We start from the raw sequence: 18,049 nt of genomic DNA, 5'->3' as shown, positions 1-18,049 counted from the left end.
TCAGTTGTGGGTGGTAAAGGGGTAGTTAAGGACTTGTAAGTTGTTCATGACTCTGCAGAAACGTTGGATTAAATTAATGCAAGATTTAGACGGACTATTGACTGTAGACGTGGCGCAAAAAGAATTTGTATTTTGTTGTGTTCAAGAACATCGTACACTGTAACCAGATGACAAGAAACAAAACACTGAAAAGAAAATAGCTTCAATAACATTAAACGGATCGTAAAAGATAAAAAGGCGTTTAATTGACATTTTATCCAGTCATTACTACCTCTTAAACTAACGAAAAATTACGAAACCTAAAATTCCAATATTAAAACATGTCACTCTAGTCGACACAGGTTAATATCATCCCACTGAGATGAGTTTTCTTCCAGAGTAGATGTAACCAAACAGAAAACATTTAAAGGATGAGCGTAAAATTTTTCGAAAAGAAAATTTTTTGGGGAAAAATAAGAGATGTCCTAATGGCGGTGGTAGTCAGTGCACACCAGGGCGGCGCTGTAGCTGCTGGAGTGCTGGTTATTCTTGGTGTTTTACTGTACCAGTGAATAAATATAGATAAAACTAATATCACACTAGAGTAATTTTGAACCGTTCTATCAAATAGGAACATAAGATTCCCCTTTAAAAATCCTTTTATTTGTAACGCAAAACAAATCGATACTTTCCCTCAACGCTGGGATTCGCTTGAAAGACGTGATGAGCAGTATTTGTTTGGGCTGACTCCAGCTACGCACTGCAAAACCGAAATTTCAGATACGTACCAAAGCGTTTCTGAAGAAGAGAAATTTGTTAACATCGAGTATCGATTTAAGCGTCAGGAAGCCGTTTCTGAAAGTACTTGTATGGAGTGTGCCCTTGTATAGAAGTGAAACGTGGACAATAAATAGTTTAGACAAGAAGAGAATAGAAGCTTTCGAAATGTGGTGCTACAGAAGAATTCTGAAGATTAGATGGGTAGATCACATAACTAATGAGGAGGTATTGAATAGAATTGGAGAGAAGAGAAATTTGTGGCACAACTTGACTAGAAGAAGGGATCGGTCGGTAGGACATATTCTGAGGCATCAAGGGATCACCAATTTAGTACTGGAGGGCAGCGTGGAGGGTAAAAATCGTAGAGGGAGACCAAGAGATGAATACACTAAACAGATTCAGAGGGATGTAGGTTGCAGTAGGTACTGGGAGATGAAGAACCTTGCACAGGATAGAGTAGCATGGAGAGTTGCATCAAACAAGTCTCTGAACTGAAGACCAAAACAACAACAACCAAAACATTAGAGAAAATACGCCTGTCGTTTGTTAGAGACGACATCCTGTATTTTCTAAATTCATTGTTTTTGTCATGAGGATTTGAATGGTGACCAAGGTCTCTGTATGTGGGATGATACTGTACATCAGTTAATATTATGTTCCTGAAAATCTCAACAGATACAAACATTGTACACAGATTATTTTTAGATTTTTCCATGACAGACAAACGAACGTTCAAAGATCTTTGAGTCGATAACTCTGCCGTTGTTGTCTCTGATGTATACGTAATGAGGTACTACAATCAGTGGCATGTAAAAGGTGGCTGACTTTCGTTGATAAAAAGGTATCCGTGAGAGTGTTAAACACAAACAATATTTACGAACGTTATTATCGCGATATGCATATTGTAGACACACTTTGTCGATACCGTGAGGTGTCTCTGATGTGAGTGTAAACAAGGGCGCGCATGTCTACAAGCACAACTAGTGAAATGACAACTCTATTTCCAAAAACACATATTTTATCTGTGACGAACAAGTACCTATGTTCAAGAAATTGTTGTACAATATTCCTAGCTGAGGCTAAGTCGGTTGCACGATAGAGTCTATTATCCTGCGTAGACACTACTGTGGGAGTGTCAGGTGTTGTCGAAGAGCAGAGGATACTCTTCAGATGGCTCAGATACGATGATTGAATCTACAGCGGAAGCTGCAACTGGAAATGGATCTGGCGGTCAATCAAAACCTCACTGGAACTCTCTGGGTTAAGTTGCAGCATGCGACACATAACCTGGTGCACGGTGGTACTATGCCCCGCACTATCTGTTTCACGTGATGCGTGACGTAAAACATAGTTCCGCTCTGCAAGCGACTTCTGCACCAGTCCTCTGGAATTTTCTGCCGGACTCGGTTCAATGGCCGTATAGGCTACACCCTATTTACCCTCCGTTGCTGAATGGAAGTGTTGCGACTTGCGGTCGCAGCAGTGTATGATATACGAGGTGTGTGCGAAAACCAACGAGACAGATTTTTTACCTCCCAAAGTTTTATTTTTTCAAATAACTATGTTGTCAACTTCAAAGTGGTTCGATGTCGTTGTTCTCAGTCTTGGAACGCGCACTGAAAGGCTTCAACTAGTGGGGCCTTTTAATGTTCTTAAGAGTCCCAAAATGACGCTCTTTTAAGACATTTATAAATTTCGGAAGAAAAACTCACAACGACTCTGATCAGGTGAAGAAAGGGTCTATGGAACAACAGGAATGCTCTTTGGGGTCACACGTTCCGCGCTGGAAGTGGCCGTGTGACATGGGCATTGTTATGATGTAGTATCCACTTATCTGCAATGTCAGGTGTCACTCGATTCGCCCTTTTCCTCAGCCTTTCAAGGACGTATCTATAAAACACTTGATTGACAGTTTGTTCTGGAAGAACAAATTCTTCATGCACTATATCCCTACTGTCGAAAAAGCAAATCATCCTTGTTTTGATCTTTGATTTGCAAATGCGAGCTTTTTTAGATCGAGGAGCTGTCTCATTGTGTCACTCCTCGCTTTGCCGCTTTGTCTGAGGATCGTACTCAAAAATCCAAGATGTATCACCTGTGATCACACGACTGAACCATTCGTGGTCATTGACAATCTTACCAAGAAGATCAAAGCACACTTTTTTCCGATCGTCCTTCTGGTCAGTTGTGAGGACATTCGGCACCATTTTGGCACAGATCTTTTGCATGTGCAAACTTCTCTAAAAATTTGTTTTACGGTGAAAATGTTTAATAGGTCAGCCATAATCAATATTGTTGAACGTCTGTCTGCTCTCACAAGTTGAAGGTCTCCCTGAACGAGATTCATCTTCACCGTGTTCTAGTCCGACCCCGGTAGCTGTGTGGTCAGCGCGACAGAATGTCTATCCTAAGGGCCCGGGTTCGTTTCCCGGCTGGGTTGGATATTTTCTCCTCTCAGAGACTGGGTGTTATGTTGTCCTAATTATCATCGTTTCATCCTCATCGATGCACAAGTCGCCGAAGTGGCGTCAAATCGAAAGACTTGCACCCGGCGAACGGTCTACACGATGGGAGGCCCTAGTCACACGACATTTACATTCTACCGTGTTCTAGGCCCTCCAGAAATGATGTGTACAAGCGAAAAACTTGTGGTCTTGATGAAGAATGTTCCCCATAGGCCTGTTTCAACTTTTCAAGGTCACTCTCGATTATTCCCCATTTTTGAGATAAAACTTGATGGTATAACGATACTCTAAATTCCACTGTTCTAGTTTCGTAACACACGCAAAAAATAACCTTCACTGATGGCTCTCTCAAAAATCACATGATGGCTGTATGGAGCTTAGACCCGGACAGAGCGTCTGGAGGGGAAGAACACACCGGTCTACACAAGTGGAACAACACAGTGTTACCAGATCGCTCGTAGTGCTGTCAGTCTCCTTACTTTTCTCATACACCCCGCAAAACGCAATCAAAAAGTTTCGGTTTGAGGACATTTCTGCAGGGTATATGCATCAACTATGATGCGAGTGTATAAGAACCGACATGTAGGAAAGAGATTAGTGTGGCATTCGTGTCTTTCCGATGTGCGTCTCGTAAATGCGGCGACGTTATCACCAAACGCGTTCAAACAGGACCACCATGCTGTTATTCTTTTCTTTGCTATCGGAGGACACATGAGATCCATCGGAGAATGAAGAATTTGTACGGGGCAGCATGTCTGTTGAAGACCTTCCAAGAGCCAGAGTGGAGGTTTTGGACAGGTATATTTTTAACGTGGTCAACTAAGGTGCGGGATTGCGCCCAGGATGTTGCAACACTCAGGGATCTTAGAGGGACCCTTTACCATTTTATTCACCCATATCTCAGTGGTGCATCCTCCCCTTCCCTCTCTGCCCCCTGTGATCACGCCACAAGAGGGCGCGAAAAATAAGGGATGAAAATGCATAAGTATCCTTTCCTGTCACAGATCACGTTCAAATTTCGACGAATGGTTTTGAACAATCTCTAATGGTTCCAAATTGTAGACAAGAGCACAATGTACGGTCGCGCTGCCGTCCAAAGTTGTCTAATCACGTTTAGTGGGGGTGCAGCCCCACGATTTCTTTAGAAAGGGTTTGAAACGTCCGATGGTGGGAGCAGAGTCCGTCGTCGAGCTCGAAAGTGTCATTGCAGGTCGCCACGCTTTTGTACGATTAGGGAGGAGGATCGTAGGCGCCTTTGAACAAATTTTAAACCTATGTTTCGCATGGGAGACAGTTATGGGGTTTCGAAAAAGTGATCCTTTAAGTCTTCTGCGCACAGTACTTTCAAGGTTCGTAGTGCTACATGGACAATATGGGTAGATTTTTATTAAATGTTTGCTAACATGAGAAACAATGCGGCATACCACAAGTTTGTAGTGGTGTCCCTGGTCTACTTTTAGAGAAAATAAATTTCTACTTTTTTTACAAAGTAATTTGCATTTATGGCTGGTATTTCAGGAGAAGGTGAAGCTTTCGCATCTGGCCTTCGCTCCGGTAGTCGAACCAGACGTGGAGGATGCGTTTGTGAGAGAGCACCCCATCACTGTACTCAAAGAGGGTCGCTTCAACAAGGTGCCGATTCTCACTGGAGTCGACTCGGGCGAAGGCGTTCTCTTCATATTCCGTAAGTCTGCTATCGGATACGCTTTGTGGAGGTGTCGGACTTAGACCATTGACTTAGAATCCTGAATACTGGCCTGTAAGGGTCCTATAAGGATTTTATGCAATTATTAGTTTAGCATGAACACTACTGATTCCATCAACAATGTCCATTCAGCTGAAACAAAACTTCACACCACAAATTTTACGAAATCACAAGTAATAGCTGTTGTATCTGTAATTCTCAACGACACATGAATAAACATTAACGTCAATAATAATCTGCTGATGTACAAAATTTACTACTTGATTAAACATATTTGTCGACGTATTAATTTTCGTGTAATACTTTTAAGGTGATGACTTGTTTGTAATTACTAATATCGTCGTGTCTGGTCTTCATATAATATTTACTTCCCAATTAGAAGTTACAATGGCAACACAGACCACAATAAAGATGTGAAAAATTTCAGGACCAATAACGAAAGAGTAGGTTAATGATTTTGCTGTCACATTCCTAGCGAATGAGTTGCACTGAATACCTGTATCTAATACTAATCTGTATTGGAAATGAGATTAATGTCGAGCTGGGAATACGATTACTGATGAGAAAATAGCTATTGAGAAGTAACATGTAACAGCAGCCGTAGGTCCACACTGTTTATAATGCTGTCGGTTGGTAACATTGTGTTGTTTAACTATTATGAAACGATCTTTGTAACAGAAGTCATAAAATTTCTGGAAATTTGATTTAGTCTAATTTTGACGGCTTTATGTTACAACTGGCAAATATCTTTCCTTCAGTCTGAGAGTTCGCTTTCATGTGGCACTAATTCTTTTCTTCATATTGTCAGCATATTCAGTAACTGACTGGTTGTATGCCACTTTTTGAACAGATTAAACACCATCTCGAATAAGAACGCTGGGTTACATTCACTTGTCATTGGGAATACCTTATTGGAATGATCTGGAATTCTAGGGAACTGCAATGATACTAAGATAAAAAATTATGCCAAAAAGGAATCAATAGTGGAAATTTTGTGTTACATTACATTACATTACTTGTTCCACAGCTCATGAATACGGCATTTCATAATGATATGGAACATATCACTTAAACGTTAGTTTTCTTTACATAATGTAATTATTTTTTTCAGTTACTGCTTCATATCTAAAAATTCAACTATTGAGTAGTAGGAGTTGTCATTCAGTAATTCCTTTAATTTGTTTTTAAATGTTCGTTGGCGATCTGTCAGACTTTTAATGCTATTTGGTAGATGACAAAGATTTTTGTGGCAGCATAATTCAGCCATTTCTGTGCCAAAGTCTGATTTAACCTAGAATAGTGAAGATTGACTTTTCTTCTAGTGTTGTAGCTGTGTACTTCGCTGCTATTTTTTAATTGGGATGGGTTATTAACAACAAATTTCATAAATGAATATATGTATTGCGAAGGTACTGTGAATATCCTGAGTTCTTTAAATAAATGCCTGCAAGGTGCTCTTCGGTGAGCTCCAGCTATTATTCTAGTTACATGCTTTTGTGCAATGAATACCTTTTCTCTTAGTGATTAATTATCCCAAAATATGACGCCATACGAAATCAGTGAATGAATATAGGCAGAGTAGGCTAATTTACTGATATGTTTATCGCCTAAATTTGCAATAACCCTAATAGCATGTGTAGCTGAACCTACCTGTTTGAGCAGAGCATCAATGGTTTTCTTTGAATTCAATTTCTCATCAATATACACACTCAGAAATTTTGCATATTCTGCCTTAGCAACAGACTTCTGTTCAAAGTCTGTATTTATCAATGGTTTTATGCCATTTAATTAACAGAATTGCGTATACTATGTTTTCTCAAAATTTAGTGAGAGTCAATTTGCAGAGAACAACTTAATAATTTTCTGACAGATATTGTTTACCATTTCCTTAGCTGATTCTCGTTTTTTGGGTGTAATTGCTATACTTGTATCATCAGCAAAAAGAATTAGCTTTGCATCTTCATGAATATAGGGTGGCTAGTCATTAATATAAAGGGTGAGGCACTAGCTATTGTCATCTATAATAACTCTGAAAGTATGATAGTAGCTGAAAAGTTTGTGGGACAAATGTTGCATGGGACAATGGGGACCATAATATGACGTTGGTTTTTTGTTGCTAGGTGGGGTCGCGCCAGAGATATAAAGATCAACTTTTTTTAATGGGATGCTATAGTTTGGTACTTATTTTGTGATAGCGGCTATCGAGACAAATCCAATGATGCGTAACAGTTAGGTCTTTGAAGGTCAACAAAGGTCAAAAAGGTGGCTTGAACTTCCATTTACAGGAGGTGTTCGAAGTGGTGACCATTGGTATCAATGCAATGCTGCAATCTTCTTATCATGGATTGAGTGGTATTCCGTATCACATCGGCACTTATCGAAGCACATGCTCCGACAATTCTCTCTCGTATATCGCGCAAATAGTAAATATTCGCCGAATACGGCGTATCCATCTACGTGCCATTGAAATGTAAACACCATTCGACGGTTTCGCAATACAACACCTTTAGGAAGGGTAAGACTAGTATCATCGAATCAACCGAATATGAATGACGTATTCCTTCGAAGAACAAGTCGATACGCTTCTCATTTACGGAGAATGACAACGAAATTCAGTGAGATCCAGAGACTTATACTCTGAAAGATATCCTCAACGTACTCACCCTACACCTCATACATTTACAAATGTGTATGATAAAGTGTGAACAACTTGATCTTCAAAACATCGGAAACACGTCCAGCAAAGGAAAGCTACCAACGAGGAAACGGAAATTGGTACTCTTGCCACTGTGGCCCAAGATCCTTGTGTTGGTTCGCATCAGATCGCAAGTTAATCTAGCATGAGCCAGAGTAGTGTTGTTCGTGTTCTGCATCGCAATAAATATCATCCTTACCATATCAGTGTCCACCAAGAATTAACTGCTACGGATTATATGAATTCTGTCGGTGGACTCAACTTCAAATTCATAGGGATGGAACATTTATTAATTTGATTTTATTTGCTCATGAGGCTACATTCACGAACCATGGAAATGTTAGTTTGCATAACATGCATTATTGGGCAACTGAAAATCCAGGTTGGCTGCAGCAAGTTGCACAACATAAACCCTGGTCGGTGAATGTATGTTGTGGATTCTGGAGGACAGAATTATAAGCCCCTATTTCATCGAAGGAAATCTTAATCATAGGAAGTGCACCACATTCCTGCAAGAAACATTAGGTCTGTTATTGGAAGAAATACCTTTAGGAACAAGGAACAGAATGTGGTATCAACACGATGGGTGTATGGTACATTTTTCGCTGATGACTAGGAATGAGTCGCAGAGACAATTCCCAAATCGTTGGATTGGACGCGGCTCATTCACCAGTCTTGACACCTCTGGACTTTTTCTTGTGGGGATTCGTAAAAGGTCCAGTGCTGAATAGATTTATGCGATATTCAACTTTCTTGCGTAAGGAATACCACTCAATCCATGATAAGAAGATTGCAGCACTGCATTGATACCAAAGGTCATCACTTCAAACACCTTCTGTAAATGCATGTTCATGCCACCTTTGTGACCTTCGTTGACCTTCAAAGACCTTACTGTTACACATCGTTGGATTCGTCTCGATAGCCTCTATCACAAAATAAGTACCAAACTACAGCATCCCATTAAAAAAAAAACAAAGTTGACCTTCATATCCCTGAAGCGATCCCAACTAGCAACAAAAAACCGATGTCATATTATGTCACACGTTGTCCCATACAACTTTTGCCCTACAATCTTTTCAGCTCCTATCATACTTTCGGAGTTATTCTAGGTAGCAATAGTTAGTGACTCACCCTGTATATTAAGGACAATAAGTGGTCCAAGACTGAACCCTATGGGACACTGATCTTGATACCTCCACAGTTAGAGGACTCTGCTGATGTTTGCAGACTATCTGTACTGGTAATTTCAACCTTATGCATTCTTCCAGTTAAATATGAATTAAACCATTTGTGCACTGTCCCACATATACCACAATACTTAAGCTTATCTAGAAGAATTTCATGATCCACGCAGTCAAAAGCCTTTGAGGTATCACAAAATATCCCAATTTGATATTGGATCAGTGAAAGCATACAAAGCATTATTTGTTGAAAAGCCTTTCTGAAACCCAAACTGACATTTTGTTATTACTTCATTTTTACAAATATGTGATGCTGCCCTTGAAAACATTATTTTATCAAGAATTTTGGATAAAGCTGTCAGAAGTGAGATTGGGCGGTAGCTGTTAGCATGAGATCTATCCCCTTTTTATGCAATGGTTTAACAATAATGTATCTCAGAATATCTGGAAAATGCTCTGTTTCAGTGAGTTACTACATATGTGGCTGAGAATCCTACTTATCTGTTGGGAACAAGCTTTTAGTACTCTGTTGGAAATGCCATCAATTCCTTTTGAGCTTTTACTTTTGAGTAAATTTTTTATTTTTCTTATTTCAGTAGTTGAGGTGGGGTTGAATTTCAATTTTATCAAATTGCATATGCATTGCCTCTTTCATATACTGCCTTGCATTTTCTAATGAATAGCTTGATCCTACTTTCTGTACAACACTTAAAAATGATTATTAAAAATGTTTTCTACTTTTGACTTTTTGTTTACAAACTTTTCATTGAGTTTGATGGAAATATAGTGTTCCTGTGCTCTGAGCTGCCCTGTTTTCCTTTTAACAATATTCCAAATTGTCTTAACTTTATTATGACATGTGCTAATCTCAGATGTAATGCACACACTTCTGGACTTTTTAACAACTTTTCTTAATACAGTGCAGTAGTTTTTATAATGTTTGCTTGTTCTGGATCATTACGCTCCTAGCTATAAGATACATTTCGCTTTTCTGTTTACAAGATATTTTTATCCCATTAGTAAGCCATGGCTTTTTTGACGGTTTCTTACAATTATATTTCACAATTTTCTTAGGGAAACTGTTTTCAAATATGCTCACAAAGGTATCATGAAATAGGTTAAATTTTAAATTAGTTTCAAGTTCCCTGTAAACCTCATCCCAGTCTAACTTCTGCAAGCTTTCCCTAAAATTTTCAATTGTTAAATCATTAATTGAAGCACTATTTTGGAGGTGTGTTTTGCTTTACTGTATGGAGCTATGTAATTAGCTGTGTATCATGATCAGACAGATCATTCATAACAGGAAAAGATTTTATTTGATTAAATTTATCTTTGTGTATAAAAACATTGTCTACTAGTGTGCTGCTTTCCTGTATCACCTGAGTAGGAAAATCAATAACTGACGTCAAACTGAAAGAACCAAGTCATATTTCAGAGTCTAGCTTTCTATCGAACTCTTTCAGAAAATCTAAATTGAAATCTCAGCAGACAGTAATTTGTTTCCTTCTTCTGAGCGATAGTACAACAAAGAATCCAAGTTTTTCAAAAATAGCTGAAAATTTCCCAATGAGGGCCCATACAAGGCTACAATTATAAAAGTACCATTAGTTTAAGCTCACACGGACATGCTCTACACAAAATTATGTAGTTTCTAAATTTTTCACACCATGACTGATTTTAACATATGTGACAACTCTCTCTCTCTCCATAGTGTCTCTATTTACATGTGCTGAAAGCTTATATCCACCTACCTTTTCCTTTTCCATATCTGTGACTATATGATGATCAGAGAGGCATAGTTCATCTGTTCCACCCTCGGTTTCTAAATCTTCTAAATAAACAGGAATCTCATCTACTTTATTTATTAATCCCCTGATATTCTGATGAAATATACTAATACTATTTTTCACTGTGCTCTTATGAGAATCTTGTGATGTTTTCTGGTACCAGCCTGTCTGAACTACTCATTAAGTTTAATTTAATTCAATGTTGAACCATTGGACACTGATCTTAGCCTATAAAAAGAGGCGTTCCCACGTGTTTCAGTGTCCTACCACCCTTAAAGATTTAGCTATCATCCTAGCCAATTTTACGAATTATTCCATTTTTGCTCATAAAATTTATATGATTGACTGAGTCGTCCTCTTCAGCTGCTTCCAGAGGTCGAGATACGTGTCCTAGCAGCTGGACTACGACATACCACCTGTCAAATACGCCAAGTAAATCGTGAGAAGCAAATTTAGAAGTAAGAATTGTTTTAAGATATGTTAAGCTACTTTGAAAATTTACATCTGGATCAGCACAGCACAAGGCAGCTTAAGGTGTCTGGCGCAAATGACCTTGTGTTCTGCTGTTACTTTTTCCCTTACCCGTTAAAGTCTCAAATGGTGCGCTGGAAAAACAAATTTTTGTAAGCTTCCGTGTGATCTTGAACCTCTCTCATTTTACCTTCGTGTTCTTTTTGAGAGAGAAAGGTAGGAAGAGGCAACATGTTGTTTGACTCCTCTAGGAACGTACACAGTTCAAACAATAAACCACACCGTAAAGCACAATGCCTCCCTTGTAGCATCTGCCGCTGCAGTTGGATGAAAATCTTACTGATGCTTTTGCAATTATTAAACGAACCTGTGACGAAACACAAACTGATCTTTGGATAGGCTCTATTTCCGCTATCAATACTATCTCGTACGGATCTCAGACTGATGAACAGTACTCAAAATTCGGTCGAAAGTGGGTTTCGTAAGCGATCTTCTTAGCTGATGGCCTGCAGTCTGTCATCTGCCTTTCCTAAGACAAGTTTTACGTGTTTGTTCCACTTCAAGACACTCCATACGGATACTCGGCCATATTTAATGGTTGTGTCTTTTTAAAGAGGTTGTTCGGCCATCATATAATCGTACAATAACGGCTCTTTCCGCTTATTTATACGCAACACGGCACATTTGTTTATGTTGAGGCTCAAGTGAAAATACCGGCACGAAATGTCGATTCTCTGCAGGTCTTCTTGCGTTTCGATATAATTTTCTAGCGTTGCGACATCTCTGTATACAAAAGTCTCCTCCGAGAAGAACCATATGGAATTTACGACGTTGTCCAGTAGGTTATTATATACACTGTTGTCCAAAATTAAATCAACAAATTGAAATTTTGCAAGGTTGTGTTAAATTTTTCACAAACCGGTATAAACAGGTGATAGTAAAGTAGAAACAATGTAAAGAATACAGAACCAGACAAAAAGTTCTTTGTTTCTTCCAGTTTATCGGATTTGCACACACATTCCGACAATTCGTTAATGTACTCAGTGTAGGATGTGACCACCTCTGGCAGCAATACAGGCCTGACAACGATGGGGCATACTGTGAATGATGTCACCAATCTTGTGTTGAGGCAATAACGCCCATTTTTCCTGCAGATCTGCTCGCAAATCTTGATTGGTGGATGCTGACGTGATTCAAGCCGCCTCCCTAGTGCATTCCAGACGTGCTCTATGGAAATCAAATCGGGAGAGCGAGCAGCCCACGCCATGCATGCAATACCTCCCGTTTCCAAGAAAAATCAACCACCTGTGCTATGTGAGGTCGAGCATTATCGTCCATCAGTAAGAAGTCTGGGCCCACAGTACCTCGCAACAACAGCAAATGAGATCCCAAGATCTCGTCACGATACCTCTCAGCAGTTAAACCTTGCCGATTCATCCGTACAATTTCGTGAAGAGGGGTTCTAGTGGTAAACATAACCGCTGCTCACACTATTAGGGATCCTCCTCGATACCGGTCTCTTTCCACAATGTTTGGGTTCCGAAATCGTGTTACGCGTTCCCTCAACGTGCAAACCCATCGAGAATCAGCCCTCTCCAAACTAAATCGGGACTCATCTGTGAAAACAACATTGGTCCAACGTTCGACTGTCCAACTGGCATGTTGATGACTCCACTCTAGACGTTCCCTACTGTGAAGACGCGTCAGAGGTACACACACAACAGATCTCTGACAGTAAATGCTATTCTGCCGAAGCCTTCTACACACCGTTTACCTCGATACAACACGTGCAGTGGATGCTGCGAGGTCATATGCCAGTTGCCGTGCAGTATTAAGGAGGTACTGATGTGGCCTTACAACCAAACGACGGTCCTCTCTTCTGAGGGCACACGAGGTCGGACCTGCCCTGATGTTTGGGATACAGTTTCTGTCTCTATAAACTGTCGTCACATCCGAGAAACAACAGAACAATTCACATTAAGGTACTAGGCCAAATCAGTTTTCGACTGTCCTGCTTCCTTTCTTTCAATAGCCCTCCTTTGCAGAAAGTGTGCCATCCCGCACCGCCCTTGACTGTGTACACAGCGATTATGGATATGGGGCTACCCAGCAAACAGCACCTCGTTTCGTTGGTGCCCTTTCGTCAATTCTGGCATGGTTGTTCGTTGACCGGAATACCATCTTACGTGCAGAACACGACCGAACGCACGTCTGGTTGACGGGTTGTATGATTGTACCGTGAATTAGACACAGGACTGGCAAATGGCGGTTTTTTGCTTTAATTTTTCACTCCAGTGTACATTGTGAACAGAAATGGTAATATAACATTTTCTTGAGGCATGTTGTTGTTGTTGTGGTCTTCAGTCCTGAGACTGGTTTGATGCAGCTCTCCATGCTACTCTATCCTGTGCAAGCTTCTTCATCTCCCAGTACCTACTGCAACCTACAGCCTTCTGAATCTGCTTAGTGTATTCATCTCTGGGTCTCCCCCTACGATTTTTACCCTCCACGCTGCCCTCCAATACCAAATTGGTGATCCCTTGGTGCCTCAGAACATGTCCTACCAACCGATCCCTTCTTCTGGTCAAGTTGTGCCACAAACTTCTCTTCTCCCCAATCCTATTCAATACTTCCTCATTAGTTATGTGATCTATCCATCTAATCTTCAGCATTCTTCTGTAGCACCACATTTCGAAAGCTTCTATTCTCTTCTTGTCCAAACTATTTACCGTCCATGTTTCACTTCCATACATGGCTACACTCCATACAAATACTTTTGCTGTCTCTGACAGAATTACAATGTCATCGGCGAACCTCAAATTTTTTATTTCTTCTCCATGGATTTTAATACCTACCCCGAATTTTTCTTTTGTTTCCTTTACTGCTTGCTCAATATACAGATCTTGAGGCATGCAGGAAGTTTTATGTCCGAAGATTTCTGTCCGTTAAGAATTATATGCTGCGTTTTAGTTGGTGGGAATTCCTCAATCCAATCGCAAACTTGAGCTATTTTTTTTATAAATTCATTTTGTTCATTAAGTGATAGTACGGAATTGTATCGAGTGTCTGTGTCAGTGAATGCGACACCACCAGGGCGCTAATATCTACTGCCTTTAGGGTCTCGTGGACGAACAGAGCGAGCTAGGTTAAACTCGATCATTGGTGTGGAATCCAAATAATCATCATTCGAGACAAAGTTGGTGACAAAGTGATACATACTTTCTGTTTGTCCACTCTAAACTGTTTTTTTAATTTTCCTTCGGAGGAGATCACTGCTATATCATGTTATTTACACTTGTTTCTGCTAATGTTTTTGTTAATAATTTTCTGTTGACCTTTAACGCAACATAACAACGTCACTACAACCACGCCACCAGGTGACATGTAATGATACCTGGTTTTTCTAATGGCAGTACCCAGTCAGTTGAGCAGCAATGTTAAGACTGAAATTATGTGACACCATATTCTGTGTGAAGCCTTCTTTTGTCTGGCAAGTAAACTTATTTGACACTGAGTACGTTAATTTTAACGTCATCCAGAAGTTGTGTTTGCACTTTTATGACAATTGGTGATGCTTTTGCCAGATATTTTGATCAGACACTTTGCCCGAAACGCATAAATGAATAAATTTTCACTCTGCATCGGAGTGTGCGCGGATATGAAACTTGCTGGCAGATTAAAACTCGAAACCTTTGACTTTTGCGGGCAAGCTTTTTTTTTTCTCCACGAAACTGTATTTGACAAAATAACGTTACAGAAATATACCACAGTAACATATGAACGAAATAATCAGTTTATGAATTGTTATGCACATTTTAATGTATTCATGCTTGAGTCTTAAATGTAGGTAGGTAAAACTGCCGAGTTTGAGTCTGGTCCGGCAGACAGTTTTAATCTGCCCGGAAGTTTCACATCAGAGCACACTCCGCTGCAGAGTGAAAATTAATTCTGGAAACATTTCCCAGACTGTGGCTAAGCGACGTCTCCGCAATATCCTTTCTTTCAGGAGTGCTAGTCCTGCAAGTTTCACAAGAGAACTTTTGTAAAATTTTGAAAGTAGGAGATGAGGTACTGCCAGATGTAAGGACGGATCGTACATCGTTCTTGGGTAGCTGAGCTGGTAGGGCTTTTGCCCACGAAAGACAAAGGTCCCTTGTTCGAGACTCGGTCCAACACACAGTTTTAATATGCCAGGAAATTTCAAGAGGACTATGGACACTTATTTTAAGCGGTCAAAAATAGGTGAAAAAACGTGATCAGTATTCATATAATGGCCACAGGCGTCCAGTGCAACTTTTTGTTACAACTTAAACTAGATTTGATTCAAATTACTCAGGACGTTCTGGAATTATGATTGTACGTCATCAGTTTCTGACCTCAGCTTCTCACAAGTAGGGGCCCATGCGGAGGGAAGGATTTAACGTCCTGTCGACATCGAGGTCATTAGAGACAGAGCACAAGCTTGGATTATGTCAAGGGTGGCGAAGGAAATCGGCTGTGCACTTTCAAAAGTCCCATCCCGTCATTTGCCTGGAGCGACTTAGGAACATCACGGAAAACCTATATGTGGATGACAGGACACGGGTCTGAACTGTCGTCCTGCCGGATGCGAGTCCAGTGTGCTACTGCGCTACCCCGTTCGGTAGAGGGGCCATGGAGTGTCGTCTCCTTACGGTAATCGTGCTCTTATACTGTGGCGAATGCGTATCATGTTAGGTGGAATTTAATCCAGTGCAATACCGGAACACAAAAGCATAAACTCTCTGACTTTCCCTCTCTCTCTCTCTCTCTCTCTCTCTCTCTCTCTCTCTCTCTCTCACACACACACACACGCGCGCGCGCGCACACACTCATATACACACGAGGGGTATGATTTTGTTGACCTCCGATCGATCGCGAAATTAAAACCACTGTGCAAAATCCAATAAAGTTTTGTTCAGATTTGTTGTGCAGTGTCTCTAGTATGCACCTCGATGACGTCACATCGCACTTTTCAGTTCTGAGCGCGCAGTGAGCACGTAAAGACGCTTAGAACGTAGAGTATCCCGCGAAGTGTGAAGTAGTACTGAGGGATTCCACATTATTTCGTGCAGCCTACATAACATAATCGCAAGTGTTTCCTTCTTCATGAGAATGCTCGGCCGCACACTGCAGGTGCAACAACGACTCTTCACCAGCGGTTTCAATGGGAAATGTTTGATCACCCACCATACAGCCTGGTCTTAGCTCCCTCTGATGTTCGCCTCTGCTCACATGAACCGCTCGCTGTGAGGACACCATTTTGGCACTCACACCCCGAACTGCAGACCAGCTCAGTAAATTGACGGAAAGCACAGGTGGCTGCCTTCTATGACGAAGGTATTGGAAAGTTGGTACAATGCTACGACAAATGTGTACGTCGGAACAGCGACTATGTAGAGAAGTAGTTGGAAGTTTGTAGCAAATAAAACATTTTTGATTTTCCCTGTGGCTCCCATTTTGTGATCGAATAGAGGTCAGCAGAAAAAAAAGCCGTCGTACTTTCACTCTCTAAAATACATTAGACTTATAGATAAAGCCAAATGTCTGCGAATTTCTGCGCAGAAAGGAAGTCGTATATGAGTGTTGAAATGTATAATAGAACTTATCAGATTCTCTCACAATTGTTTTGGGCCTGAAGCTTATATGGCAAGTGTCATGTACTCGGCTCTGGTTTGCAGGTGACGGCTACCTGACAGACCCGGAAGTTCTGAGAACATTCAACGAGAAGTTCGAGGTTGCTACGGCGCCGGACATCCATCTGCCAACGGAGGAGGAGCGGATCAACGCCACGTGGAAGCTCCACGACTTCTACTTTGGGGAGGGAGACATCACGCTGGATGAAGCGCAGTCGCTTGTCGATGTGAGCATACTCCAGTGAATCTTCTATCCTCTCTATTGCACAACACTTTCCGGGGGAACTTGGACTTCATTTGTTTCAAACAACACACTGATGGCACTTTTTTACTCCTATTATCCCATAAACGATGTTCATATTCCGTGCTGCCTGGAGAATAGTACGACGAAGTATCGTATACAGGCTGACTTTACAGTGTGAACGGAAAATCAAAGGTCGTGCAGATAATGCTGAAAGGAATGAAAAGTTACGTAGCATTTTTCACGCAAATCGTTGCTTTTCTGTAACTCACAAATGACAAGTCAGGAAAACATAAAACTAACGCCAAAGCAAAATGTTAACGTTGTAAAGATTTTACCTAGCTTCTTCGATTAAAGGAGGTACGCTAGTCGCAAGATGCACAAAACGTTTCAGCGATGAAGCAAGCGAAAGGTAGTCAGTTTTGGACACATCGTACTTTCTCCATGCTTGACTGGTTGCGCTGCTTGCCGAGTTTTGTCGATTGAATGTGGCAGAGTTTTTTCCTCGCTCTCATCTTCCGCGTATTGTCAATACGAATCAGGAAGCCTATCGCTCGGCAGGTTGTTTTGGTCACTGCATGTTTCCAAAGGCTGGCGCTATTAACAAACGATTTGGACGCTGATTATGGACTAAACCGTTAACCAAAAACAAAAATTTTTGCTCGCGCGCAGTGTGGGTCTGCGCTGTAAATTTTTGGTGGAAACACCGAAATAAAATCGTAACAAGATTTTGTATAAATAATTTAATTATCAATATCTTCAATACAATGCTTTTACAAGTAGTATAGTAGTTACACAATAGACAAATCTCAAGTTTACCGCATGTAGCAACGGTCTATGGGCTCATGAACTCGAAGCAAGTGTGTCAAGTGATGTTGCGTAGTATCGTCATCAGTGAAGTCAACATGATCAACAGTGGCATCTTTCATAAAATAGATAACCACCTGAGGCAGATCACAGGCTCACATGCACGATAATTTGTCCGATGGGCCAGCTACGTAATCGCTTTGCTACACTTTTTCATTTCCTTCGACGCTCCTGTCATTGTCGCTTTGCTCGGCACTGGATTTTATAGGCTTTTTAGGTCGTTT

At 40.7% G+C, this 18,049-nt stretch overlaps 1 protein-coding gene across 1 annotated transcript in view; it reads left to right on the top strand.

Annotated features, from left to right (window-relative positions):
• The window catches only part of LOC126095014 (acetylcholinesterase-like), a 96,713-nt gene that overhangs the window by 48,249 nt on the left and 30,415 nt on the right, over positions 1–18,049 (top strand). The window contains exons 6-7 of the mRNA XM_049909673.1: positions 4,743–4,908; positions 16,763–16,944. Coding sequence (XP_049765630.1) covers positions 4,743–4,908; positions 16,763–16,944 — 348 coding nt within the window. The remainder of the gene's footprint in view (positions 1–4,742; positions 4,909–16,762; positions 16,945–18,049) is intronic.

The sequence above is a fragment of the Schistocerca cancellata genome, chromosome 8, assembly GCF_023864275.1.
Source record: "Schistocerca cancellata isolate TAMUIC-IGC-003103 chromosome 8, iqSchCanc2.1, whole genome shotgun sequence".
Classification (NCBI taxonomy): domain Eukaryota; kingdom Metazoa; phylum Arthropoda; class Insecta; order Orthoptera; family Acrididae; genus Schistocerca; species Schistocerca cancellata.
This window is presented reverse-complemented; position numbering and strand designations above follow the sequence as displayed.